This window comes from Elaeis guineensis, chromosome 3, assembly GCF_000442705.2.
Source record: "Elaeis guineensis isolate ETL-2024a chromosome 3, EG11, whole genome shotgun sequence".
Lineage (NCBI taxonomy): Eukaryota > Viridiplantae > Streptophyta > Magnoliopsida > Arecales > Arecaceae > Elaeis > Elaeis guineensis.
The window spans coordinates 127,692,002-127,703,972 of record NC_025995.2 but is presented as its reverse complement, the minus strand read 5'-3'; the positions used below and the strand labels follow the sequence as shown (position 1 = coordinate 127,703,972).

Here is an 11,971-nt window from a genome sequence, read left to right as displayed (position 1 = left end):
GACGGCTGTCGGGGTGTAGAGCCATGCCTAACGACCGACAGCTTGGTGGGGGCCCATCCCCTCAGCCAACAGCATGTACCATATATTATGTCTTCATTTTTAGATGAATGGTGTTTGATTTGAGATCCTTTTCAAGAGTGACTCTATTCGACTATTTTGCTTGTACTGCAGCATTTTTTATGCACATCGAAGAATCACAATTGTTTCCTTATTTATATGTTTACATACATATATGTGTGGGTTTTTTCAGCCCCGTTGTGCTTTTGGAAAGCTGAGTGAAGTCTTGATAGTTCTTTCTAGTTATTTATTAATTTTAATATCATCATCCTAAAACATCTTATTTTGGCATGCTAGAAGTTTTGTGATTTAGATAAATGCAAGTGACCGATAATTTCGAAGTCAAAACCTCCAGTGGCAGAGTGATCTCATTTTTTGTGAGGCTTTAATTCAATTGTTGGCTGATTTAGAGTTGACCCATCGTATTCTAAAATGGTGACGATCGATACTTTCTTTTCTTTTCCTTCGAGAAGTATTCGCATCGATCTGATGCTAACCAATAAGTTTAATGTACTCTTCAAGTACATCTCGCTCAAACATCATGTCTCCTTATCATGACTATATTGTGGCATAATGTGAACGATTATGGAGAAAAAAATAAGGAAGCGAACATGGTCTCCTGCATGATTGCTTGAGGATCAATATAATAAGCTACCCACTTTCTTGCATGTAAAAGATTCCTATCGGTTCCTTCTGAGCCAATGTCAGCTATTGTCATATGTAGGTGGCATTCGATAAGGAATAAGAAATATCTTTCATAACCCCACACGGAACTTGGTTTAAGATGGCTATGAACCTTCCATTTTTTTTTTTTTTTTTTTTTTTTTTTTTAAAAAAGAACATTGCTGTTTGGATAGACATAACTTCAAAAACAGCTTTTCTTGGATCACGTCTTCATTTTATGAGTACTAATACAAAGGACATTTTAATCTGCGCCACACCCATTTTCGAGCTATTTGACTTGAAATTACTTAATGTCAACTAGCAGGCTACATTAGCAAAGCCCGTCTCTGGCAGAGAACTCTGATTGAAAGACCAAGAAATTGCTTTCCTCTCATAGATAATCACAAGGAATCCAAGTTCCTTCCGAGTACATAAATGCGGATGGGAGTATAGTTTATAGATTTGCCCCGAGCAGGAAAATCAAATCAACCAATATATAAAAAGCCTCCTCTGGAGAAAGGACAAGACCTCTTGTTAGGACGCTTCCCTCGTGCTTCCTACCGGCCACTCCTCTAGAATTATCAAGCTATACATTTTGAATTCTTAATGAGCTAGCAGTGCCTCACAGCATCGGGAATGGAAACTTCCTGTTGCTCCCATCATTTGGAGCTCTCTCTCTTCGCGGACATGCATGCATATGTGCACAAAGCAGCAGTTCTATTATGATGATGGTATGGGTACCACTGCTACCTTGTCCACTCTTACTGTATGACATGCATACCATACAGTTGTTCCATAAAGCATGGAGAGGAGTGCCTTTCCCTAGGATGAGTGAAACCCTTGTCAATTGCAAAGATCATTAGTAGATAACCCATGATCTTCTACACTCCTTTTGAGATGGTCATCGCGAGGATAAAGTTCACCTTGCGTGTTGGTTGCCACCGGGGGGAGCCCCACCCATTTCTAGCTCTACAAATTAATGTGGTTTAGGGGTAGTTAAATTAATTAGCCTATGAACTCGTAAAGATGGAAATTATTTAAATCCAAAGGTAATTATACCTTGGGATGGGTCACATGACCGCTCAGCATGCCTATCTTATTTTATGCATGGGAAGTACACACTGGGTGGGATTGAGAAAGGACCCTCTCCACATGCTTTCATGGGGACCAGCAACACAATGAGAGCACATCTAGAGCTCCCAAGGGAGGGAGAGGGCCCTAGGAGATCCCCAAAAGGTTGCCTGCCAGAAAAAAAATCACTCTTTCCGCCGCTCCGTGACACTTGAAAGCCCCAGGAAACCCATAAAGAAGAATGCGCGATGACACATGCATGCTGTGCTACGACAGCTTGACTGGCTCGCAAGTTAATTGGTAGGAAAGCAAGAGGAGGAAGTGCCTTCCATCACCGAAGAAGAAAGCAAACCGTCTCATGATCTTGTGACGGGGTCCCCTAGCTCTAACCTGTACCTGGATGTGGTTCGCCAGAAATGGTTAACCGATATGTCGTGATCCATAAATGTCCCGTTGATTGGTTTGAACTGATTGATCATTAGGTGGGTCTACCTGGTGATATGATTGAGGCATGTGCCCTGAGGGACATTGCCCAAAATATATAACTGTTATGTTGATCTAATACACAATAATTTTTCTTTTTTGTCCGATAATTAATCTCATTAGAGGAGAGAGCGCTAGCAAGCTTAGCTAGAGTTGAGAGGTTACACTGGCTTATTGAAAGATCAGTTTGATATTTTTCTATCAAAAAAAAAAAAAAAAGATAAATTTGGAAGATCCGATTTCTTTGTACATCTTACAGTTAATACAGTTAATTCTTTGTGCCATTTCTCTCTTTTTCTTCTTATTTTGAGATTATAAAGTATTTGATGGAGCTCTTACTATTCATCAGGTGAGTTGTGCGAGGGTCTTCCAACAGCCGCCTCCACGGGAACGTGTCAGAGTCCTCATGCCGTGGAGGAGCCATACAGTGATGTATGCAGCCGTTTGGGGTGCTTATACTGGATCCATACGGCCATGTAAACACGGGGAGTGCATGCTTTCTGGTGCTCATACTTGGATTTTGACCACCGTACATGGTACCAAGAAGCACGGTGTGCAGCCACCACACATACAGAGATGCCCGACGCTGAAGAGGTGGGCCCCACCCATTAAGGACCGGGGTGACATACGCGGCCACAGTGCCGGCGGTCGGTCCTCGGGGAACGGCTTCCCCAGTGACAGCTAGCCTAGCCTGAGGCAGGACATCCCGTCTCAGGCATTCCCCCCCCATCTGGCGTTTGTAACCCCTCAAAACTTTGTACTCAGGTTTCAGACACTTCAACTGTTGCGCCTGTCACCCAATAGTTCCAACCTTCCTTGTTAAACAGTGGCCGCATTTAGTCTCTATGTATATATATATAACTGAAGAGGGACCAGAGAGACGAGGAGCGGGCGAGAGGAACAGAGCGAGAGCAATTGGAGTGCTTTGTTTTCGGACTCTTGAAAAAAAGGTTAACTAACAATTTCCATTGCAGAGTATACAAATAAATACACCAGAGCGTCAATGAAGAGAGAGAGAGAGAGAGAGAGGAGGGTTTTTGTGTCAATTTAAATGAAGGCTAAAAAGGTGATATGGGCTGAAAGGGGGGTATTTTTGACAATCAGCAGGCATCTTTTTACATGGAGGGTGGGAGGGAGGTAATTAAAGAAGGGGGCAGGCACCCATGTTAGCGGCTGTCCCGTTCTGCATCGCTTCGCAGGACGGATGTAACAACAGTACAGGTGTTGTATTTTAGTCATCTGGGTAAAAGAAAGAGGGGGGCGAAAAAAAAAAAAAAAAAAAACCTATGATGATGGGTGGTTCTTCTTCTCCCGGTCATCATGATACATGGTCGCCGCGAGCTGTGGTGCTTCCGCTGCTTGCAGCAAAAGAAAAAGAAAACCAAAAGGAAACACGGACGGATCGTTGATGCTGTTACAAGTAAGGATAATGGGGATCGGACGGCGGTGATGGTGACGCTGAGGAGAGGGATCGGAAAAGGATGGGTGCACCGTACTGGGGGTAGAGGAGCATGAGGACGGTGGGTGCGTGGACGTAGGATGGGGAGAGCCGGAAGGCGAAGCGCTGCAGGATGATGGCCACAGTCAGCTTGGTCTCCAGGAGGGCAAGGTTCTGGCCGATGCACATGCGGGCCCCCAGCCCGAAGGGGATGAAGGCCGTCGGATGCCGGGCTGCCCGGGCCGGCCCCTCCGCGAACCGGCCCGGATTGAACTGGGCCGCGTCCGCCCCCCACAACCGGGCGTCGTGATGGACGGCCATGATCGGGATCAGCAGCTCGGTGCCCCGGGGGATCCGGTATCCCCCGAGCTCCACGTCCGCCTTCGCCCTCCTTATCGTCGCCACCGCCGGCGGGTACAGCCGTAGCGTCTCGTTAAGGATCATACCCAGCTGTACAAATAATATCATTTGAGATTTTTTTTGTTTTCTAAAAAGAAAAAGGATCGACATGTCGCTCTGAAAATAATAATAGCAATACAATAACAATAATTAAAAAAAAAAAAAAAAAAAGTAGTAGGAGTCGTTACCGTCTTGAGCTTGGCGAGGTGGTCGCGGGTGGGAATGTCACGTGAGCCACACACCTGGAGGACCTCCCGGCGCGCCCGCTCTTGCCACTCCGGGTGCATGGCGAGGAGCACCGTGGTCCACGTCAGGAGATTGGAGGTGGTCTGCTTCCCCGCGAAGAAGAATGTCTTGCACTCCTCCACGATATCGTGCACCGTGATCGTCGATGTGGATGTTGTTCTCGTCGTCGTCGGCCGGCGCTGGTCCGAGTTCGATGATGGTGCTTTCTTGGTGCTGGCATCGATCATGAGCCCCAGAAGATCCTTGGTGCTCCCGTCCGGCTTCTTGTCCTTGTCGGAGCTCTCCTTTCGCCTGCCGATCAGCGCCACCAGATTTTTCTTGATCTCTTTGTCTAATTTCCACGAGCTCGTGTTCTTCTTCGTCGGCAGAAATCTATAGTACAATTCAAGAATTATAAGATAAAATGATTATTCAAATGGCATATTTCTACGATTAGGTTGGATTGGAACAGTTGACCAACAGAGACAGGTAGGTACCTGTAGCCGGGAATGAAGACGTTGCGGAAGGCCTCGGCCGCAACGACCATTTGTTGCGTCTGTAATTGGAACACGGCCTTGCCGTCATCGTAGCTCCTCCCAAATGCGGTCCGCGTGATGGCATCCTCCGTCACGGTCTGGAAACACTCGGAGACGTCGATCTCGACCTCGCCGGAGGACGACATGTTGGACGTCGACCACTGCTCCACCATCTCCATCACCGTCTTCCCGATCAGCGGTATCAACAGCTGATTGTTGGAATTTGGAATGCATAATTAGTTTATGCCAAAGCAAAATCGAGAAATTGGAATGGGGGATGGCTGAAGATTAAAAATATTTCAATTCCATTATTTTGGGATTTGTCGAATTAATTAAAGAAATTCGTGCCGACTAATTAGAAGAATAAAAAACAAAAGATAAATTGCTTGAAGGGCGGGTTGTTTAATTTACCTTGAGATTGTCCATGTGGAAGGTGGGGGTGAGGACCTTCCTGTGGTGAGCCCATTTCTCCCCTCTGAGGCTGACCAAGCCCTCGCCTTCGAGCTGCCGGACCAGAGGGTGGGACTCGTAGCGCTCGAAGAAGTCGGCCCGGGACACGAAGATCTCGCGGATGAGGTCAGGGTCGGCAACGGTGAGGCGGGCGGTGGGCCCGAACCATAGCAGGAATGTGGAACCTGGAAAAGAAAAGAGGAAGGGCCACCACCACATCAACACCACCACTATGTTTGTCAAAGGGATTGAATCGAGAGCAGAAAATGTAGCCAATGCCGGAGTTATTGAGATGGCCAGGAGGGAAAAAGGAAAGGAGAGGCACTTATGGTGGACAACAGCAATAGACCGCAGCTACCTCCCAAGGTTACAAGAAGGGGACAAGGAAAATGAGAGAAAACAACTGCAAACAACTCCCAGAACTTGAGAACTACAGGAGCAACTGTAAAAAGAGCTTAAAACAGACACACAGTCTCTGAGTCGATAGGGGAAAACCCAAGGTGGTACAGCAGTAAAGACCATTTGGCCATAAGCTACAGTACATAGCAGATGTGTGTGTTTGTGTGTGTGTGTGTGAGAGAGAGAGAGAGAGGTTAAAGGGATGGAATGCTAAGGGAAAAGGCAAAAAAAAAAAAAAAAGAAAAAACAAGAGGCAATGGGTCATACAAGTGATACAGTACAAATTGAAAAGTGGAAAGTGAGTAGAAATCTAGGTGCATAATAAAAGAGGAGGATTATGCACACTAAAAAGGATAGGGAGAAAAAAAGGACCATCATAGTTAAAAGGAAAAAGAAAATTTACAGACACCATGACTTAAAAATCAACATCCAAGCTTTTATACTTCTAGCAAACTATAATTCGATGTTGATAGCACTAGAGAAACGGGCAAACAGAAAACCGATTAACTCCACCACTGGAAGGAGAAAAGGCTGACAACAATCAAAAGGATCGAACGCCAGAAAATAGAATCGAGATATAGAGGGAAAAGAGGGAAAGCAAAAGGATAAGAAAGGAGTTGCCGCCCACGAGCCCAGAAATGATGAGCCTCCACAAAGCCCAACCGCGGAAGCACCATCCATCTCCCCACACGCTTTGAGAGCCCTTCTAAGATCCAACGTTAGGGAGAGAAACATAAGCAAAAGAAAGGAAAGTAGCCCCAGAAAAAAAAAAAAAAAAAAAGAAAAGAAAAGAAAACAATTACGGGAAAAGCCAAAACAAAACAAAACAAGGCAAAAGACACCTCTAACACCAAAACCAACAACTCCCGCTGCCTCCTCAAGCATCAAAGTACACTGGGGATAAAGACCAAACAGCCCAAGTAAAGAACAGAGAGAGAGAGAGAGAGACCGGAGTGGGGGGCGAGTATGGTATACCGTAGATCTTCTTCCAATGGTGGTAGAAGGAGAGGACCCGAGGGAGGATGTTGTGGGAGTTCTGAGGCATCATTGGCTTGGAGGAGGCCTCCAGCATCATACCAACCATTTCTTTGACGCATCCAATGAAAAAACGGTAAGGGGGACCCCTTATGCCTTGCTCTGAGAAGTGCTCCTCTAGCCTCTTAGGCCTCCACCAAAGGAAATCCAACACCTTGAGTACCATGACCATGCACACAACCAAACCACCCAGAGGCAAAAACCACTTCCAACACCAACCTACCATCTCCCCCATCCCTCTTCCTCTTCTGTTTTTTCCTCCTCTTGTTTGCTTGCTTGGAGCCTCTGGCACTACCACAAATATAAGGCACTCTTTTTTTTTTCTCTTGTGGTTTGCTTCTCTCGGTAGCAATATATATTGCGTGCGTACGAGTATACAAGGAGTTGGAGAAAGAAGAGAATAGGTGCGGATTAGAGAGAGAGAGAGAGAGAGAGAGAGGGAGAGGGGGTTGAGGAGGAATAGGGGCGTGGGGTTTTATAGGAGGAAGGGTAGCCAGGCCGGCGCCGTTGGGGCCGCCGTTGGGTTTACAAGGGTCAACGAAAGGGGCAATTTTTGGGTCTAATGACCAAAGTGGCCTTGGATATGTGGGTATGGACGGGCTTTTATCGTTTAGGTCCGTAGCTGGATTTGGTTTGGTTTTTTTGGGTCTATGATGGCAGGCGGAGAGAGAGAGAGAAGGGTTTTAAACTTTTGGATTTTTATTTTAGTTTATTGTGAAGGGTGAAAAAAAGAGGGGGCCTCCACAAGAGACAAGGCATTTAAAAGGGAAATTAGAGGTAGTGCAACAGAAGAAGAATAAGACTGCCACTTGTTATGATTGTGTTCTGAATGCCAGGCCCATTATGAGAGGCGTCGCTCTCTCGCAAATTGGTCGCATTTATTTCCTTTCATGTTTTTTTTCTTTCCGTTATATTAAGTCGCGGAATCGATGGCAGTACTTCCTGTTTTTCTTTTCTTTTTTCTGCTTTTAATTCTTTGTTTTGTTGCCAGAGCTATGATTGATGTACATAATATGTGTCAGAAACGAGCCCATTTCCGCTTTGTTTTTCTATAAATATCATTTTTTTTCTTATGATTTTTGGATGGAGGTGGAGGATGTGAACGGAGTTCTGATATGTTATAAGAGCAGATGGTTTGCACATAGGTTACATGCAGTTGAAAAGTAGTGCTCTGGTAGAACTGATAGAAGACTCCATGCAACAAAATTTAAATTGACTTAATTAATTGTTGTTCCATTCATACAACTTGGTCCAAGTGGTTCCCGGACATGCTTGACTTTTACCTGCTCTTATCATTAATGGCCAACACTTCTAATAATTATCATCCATCCAATGTGATTCATGTTGAATTTTGACCGTCTTGAAATCTCCATTTTATGTGTCAAAACATCACCAGGGAAATATTTATGACGGTCCATGAGCTTAGCTTGTCTAATTTGATGGCCATAGCAAACAAAACGAATTTTGGTCCATGAAGGTCGTATAAATTGGAAGGTGCAAAATTGATTATGTCGGTGAGGTCTCTTGCATTAATATAATCAATTTGAGTTTGGTCCTGTCTTTGCTTTGATATTCAATTAGGCTTCTATCCATCTTAGATTTTAAAATAAAGTTATATATATATATATATTTTCTGGGAGAGAAATGTTGGACCATTTTTTGATTTGTGTGTCATTCATGTGAATTGAAATGAGAATAGATGGTACTATAGAAATGAATTGACTAGAAAAACATTGGTATACTATTGATCGTTTTGCTATATGACATTGGATATAGGAGCCCATTTTATCAAATAATCCAGAGTCTAAGAAATAAACCTATGAAGAAAATCTTTTTTGTGAATTGGGATCCAATGAATGGCCTGATGCATCAACTTAAGCATTTGCTTTCTTGTACTCTTGCAAGCCTTTGTTTTACCAATAACACCTAAAAGCCACTAGCTGCTTTAGACTTAGTCTGACCCATTATCTTCCAAGATTACTCTCGTAGATGAGATATTATCCACGTGAATACATTTCTTCTTTATTTTTGCACTTGAATCCTGATGTTAGTTTTTTCTAAACTAGGATGAAAATAGATCGAATAATATTCATCCGAATATATCTTCATATTCAAATATATTCATATATTCAATTTTGTTTCCGATCTTATTTGGCCATATATAACTTAATTCGTCTTCTATGTAGTAATATATTTGATTCAGTGATTCTCCTACAGTTTAACTATCCGAATCATTTCCATATTTGAACTAATCTTTATCCTTATCCGTTTAGACAAATATAATATAAAATTTTAGTTTCTGATTCATATATGTTTTGGTATGGATTAAAAATTATACATGTATTCATATCTATATTTGCCAGCCTACTTATTAATCATTGGGAAATGGTAGAATGATGGTCGTCATCGTCGTTGTTGTTCATATCTATGCTCATCAACTAAAAGTAAAGTTGAATATAGATATACCTATTAGTGATAACCGGTCCATATCTAATCCTTCTATAGCCGGTAGTCTGAACTAATGGAATTTGGCTTAAGCTTAAACTGTAAAAAGTATTTATAAAGTCCTTGGTCCATGACACATGAAAGTAGTTGAGGTCTTTGTCATGGAGAGCTTGGAACGTTTTGAAGATCGACCGATCGATGGAGTTGGAGAAGCCGAGACCAAGAGGTTAGACGGTTGTAGCCAATGAATGGGGGGAAACAACCCGAGAATAAATGGAAGCCTGAGGATAAGGATCATGGACCAAATTTCTCAAGAGTTTATCCTGACGTAGGCCTCTTGGTGGGATCTTCTGTAGGGCAGGGCATAACGTTCAACCCAAACCAGACACATGTCCTGGCACGATTTGTCGTTTGATATGTGGAAATTTTTAGTTCGAGATGTTGGAGCTAAATTTGATCCCCATTCGAATTCACCGTGCCAATCTAACCAGAAACAGGGGATGTAAGTTTACGCCTGCTCTCTCTGAGTTCTGTTTTTGTTCTTTTTTAATCCAATTCCGCTGAGACTTGGAAGCAATGAGATATATAAATAATACCTGTTACGAGATCATACATTCCGTGCATTGGAGGACTATTTTTTGGGGGGTGGGGGTCATTCTGCAGCTTCCCAGAAATAACATACATATATTTGCAATAGACAGAGAGTGCGTAAGACATAAGGAGTTATATTATATACCGTATGGTATTATAGCATGGATGTACACATGTAGACAGCTAAATATATTGCAACAAAAGCAAATGGGAAGTGTTTAAACCAAAGTTGCATTCGTAATACCAAAAAAAATCAAAGATGTATTCTATTCAATTTCAGGAAGCAACTTGGTAAGTCTTAGGCATTGTGACCAACAGGTTTACAGAAAAGAGTGGAATTAGAGATAATAATTGAATAAATGATGGGCTGAGGAATTGGCTTTATTATTGAAGGGGTTAGGTCCCTTTGGGGGGGTGGAGAGAGAGAGGGAGTTGATGTTTTGGAAGGATGCACATAAATTAGGTCACATGGCAACAAACACTGGCTCTATGGGAGGCGCTTTCTCCGCCACCACCAGGCCGGGATGGCGCCCCCAAGGACACCTCGACCCCTTTGCTGTGGGACCTACCTGGGGTTGGCCAGCCCTTGTGGGGAGGTGGCACACCTTCCCCAATCCATGTCCTAATGGAACCAAGACAGGCCGGGGCCATGTGCTCCCGTGGGTCGCAAAACCGCAACCCCTATGCTCGGGTTTGGGGTCCGGGTTCACCTTGGACTCAGGTCAGGGCGCGGCATCACACACACATTTCCATCCTTCTTTATTTCTTTCTTTTTGAGAAGGGTGTTTTGCTTATTCGAAGATAAATTAATTTCTATGTAACATCTTAGCAAATGTTATCGACACCGAGCATCTTAGATATATTCTTTTCTTTTTGAGAAAAAAACAACATCATAACCTATGAGTGATTTTGATTAGACGCACAAAATAATGAAACTTCTCTATGGAGGTGCCAACTGCCTTGGGGGATTCTCTAGGAACTAATGCAGCCTTTCTTGGCTTGCTTATCATAAAAGGGGTTTGCTCGTAGAGAGAGAGGATCTTAAAAAACTAGATTTTTTTGAGAAACTACAAAAAAAAAAAAAAAAAAAAAAGGAGTGTTATTTATCAAGAGCTGCTCGTATTACCAATAATCGAGTGTGAATAGCCTAGCACGCAAATCAGAGAAAAATGATGCACTAAAAATCTTAGATAGGGACCATATAGTATATTGCTGTCTTTTTCCTCTCTAAATGATTGCTAGGGAAATTGTTTTCATTTTCTTTTATTCTTTAGTTACGGTTAGCTTAAGTTTGGTCTCATGTCTTAATCTTGGGACCAGCCACTATAAATGAGACTTTGATTTTTCAGTATCTCAAGAGGGGCATAGGATATAACATCGTTGTCAAAATGGGAAACTTATTTGATAGTCACTAATATCAGAAATGTAATGATAAGAACGTTCTAATCCATCTCATCATCAAAAGCAGGGTGCAAAATAGGGCTGGCTGGCTAAACTAAATGGCTTGCTTTTCCAGCTAACAAAAACAAGTGAAATATAAGTTTGGGGAAGATTAAAACATAGCCACCCATAACCTGCCAATGATTTACTCACATGTCCTTTTAATGGGGCTTACAATATGAAAGAGATATTTTCCTCATTCTATTTTAAGAAAAAAAAAAAAAAACAAATTATGGCAACATGATCTACAGTTTCTTTGATTTATATAATAGCTGGTGGCCTGTTTAAAGGTTTCGAATTTGGAGACAAATTACAGATATTAGGTATTGTTGTAGTTCAACTCCTACCTGTCATTCAGCACCTCTACAATGCCAAATTTTAGATAACAATTGTCCGCATCTATCCTTGTAGTCCACATAAAGATGTTGAGTATTATATGAACTGATGTGCAAAATGTGTCATTATAGATACTGTAGTTTGGTAGGTTGGCAGGTTGGCATTAGCTATAACTACCGGTAGTTTATATAGATTAGGTCAATATATTGTATATCTTACACACAATACACATCGTAGGTAAAATAGACTAGGTCAACATATTATAAATCTTACACGGCTCATCTAACATTCCATACCTCCATATTTTAAAGACTAAAACCCTTGCAGCATACACTAATTTCCAAATCATCCTTTACTATCATGGTGGAGTCATAATATGAACTTTGGCTATTCTTTGTGGGCA

General features: G+C 42.6%; 1 protein-coding gene across 3 annotated transcripts; it reads right to left on the bottom strand.

The window, feature by feature from the left end:
* Positions 1-3,220: 3,220 nt before the first annotated feature.
* LOC105040201 (cytochrome P450 734A6-like) lies at positions 3,221-7,201 on the bottom strand. 3 transcript variants are annotated; one of them, XM_010916626.4, is made up of 5 exons: positions 6,697-7,201; positions 5,284-5,507; positions 4,834-5,081; positions 4,300-4,729; positions 3,221-4,162 (listed from the first exon to the last, which is right to left on the bottom strand). In XM_010916626.4, exons 1-5 carry the CDS (start codon positions 6,989-6,991, stop codon positions 3,689-3,691), a joined length of 1,671 nt encoding a protein of 556 aa, XP_010914928.3. In that variant the 5' UTR covers positions 6,992-7,201; the 3' UTR covers positions 3,221-3,688. The 3 variants fall into 3 exon arrangements, with proteins under 3 accessions (XP_010914928.3, XP_073111058.1, XP_073111057.1); XM_073254957.1 differs by having other exon boundaries at positions 5,284-6,424; positions 6,697-6,833; XM_073254956.1 differs by having other exon boundaries at positions 5,284-6,427; positions 6,697-6,832.
* Positions 7,202-11,971: the final 4,770 nt, after the last annotated feature.

Coding starts and splice junctions, on each gene's coding strand:
- LOC105040201 (XM_010916626.4), bottom strand. CDS start 6,991: ATGGGGGAGATGGTAGGTTGGTGTTGGAAGTGGTTTTTGCCTCTGGGT. Junction 5,508..6,696: donor CCATTGGAAGAAGATCTACG/GTATACCATACT, acceptor TTTCTTTTCCAG/GTTCCACATTCCTGCTATGG. Junction 4,730..4,833: donor GTCTTCATTCCCGGCTACAG/GTACCTACCTGT, acceptor ATTGTACTATAG/ATTTCTGCCGACGAAGAAGA.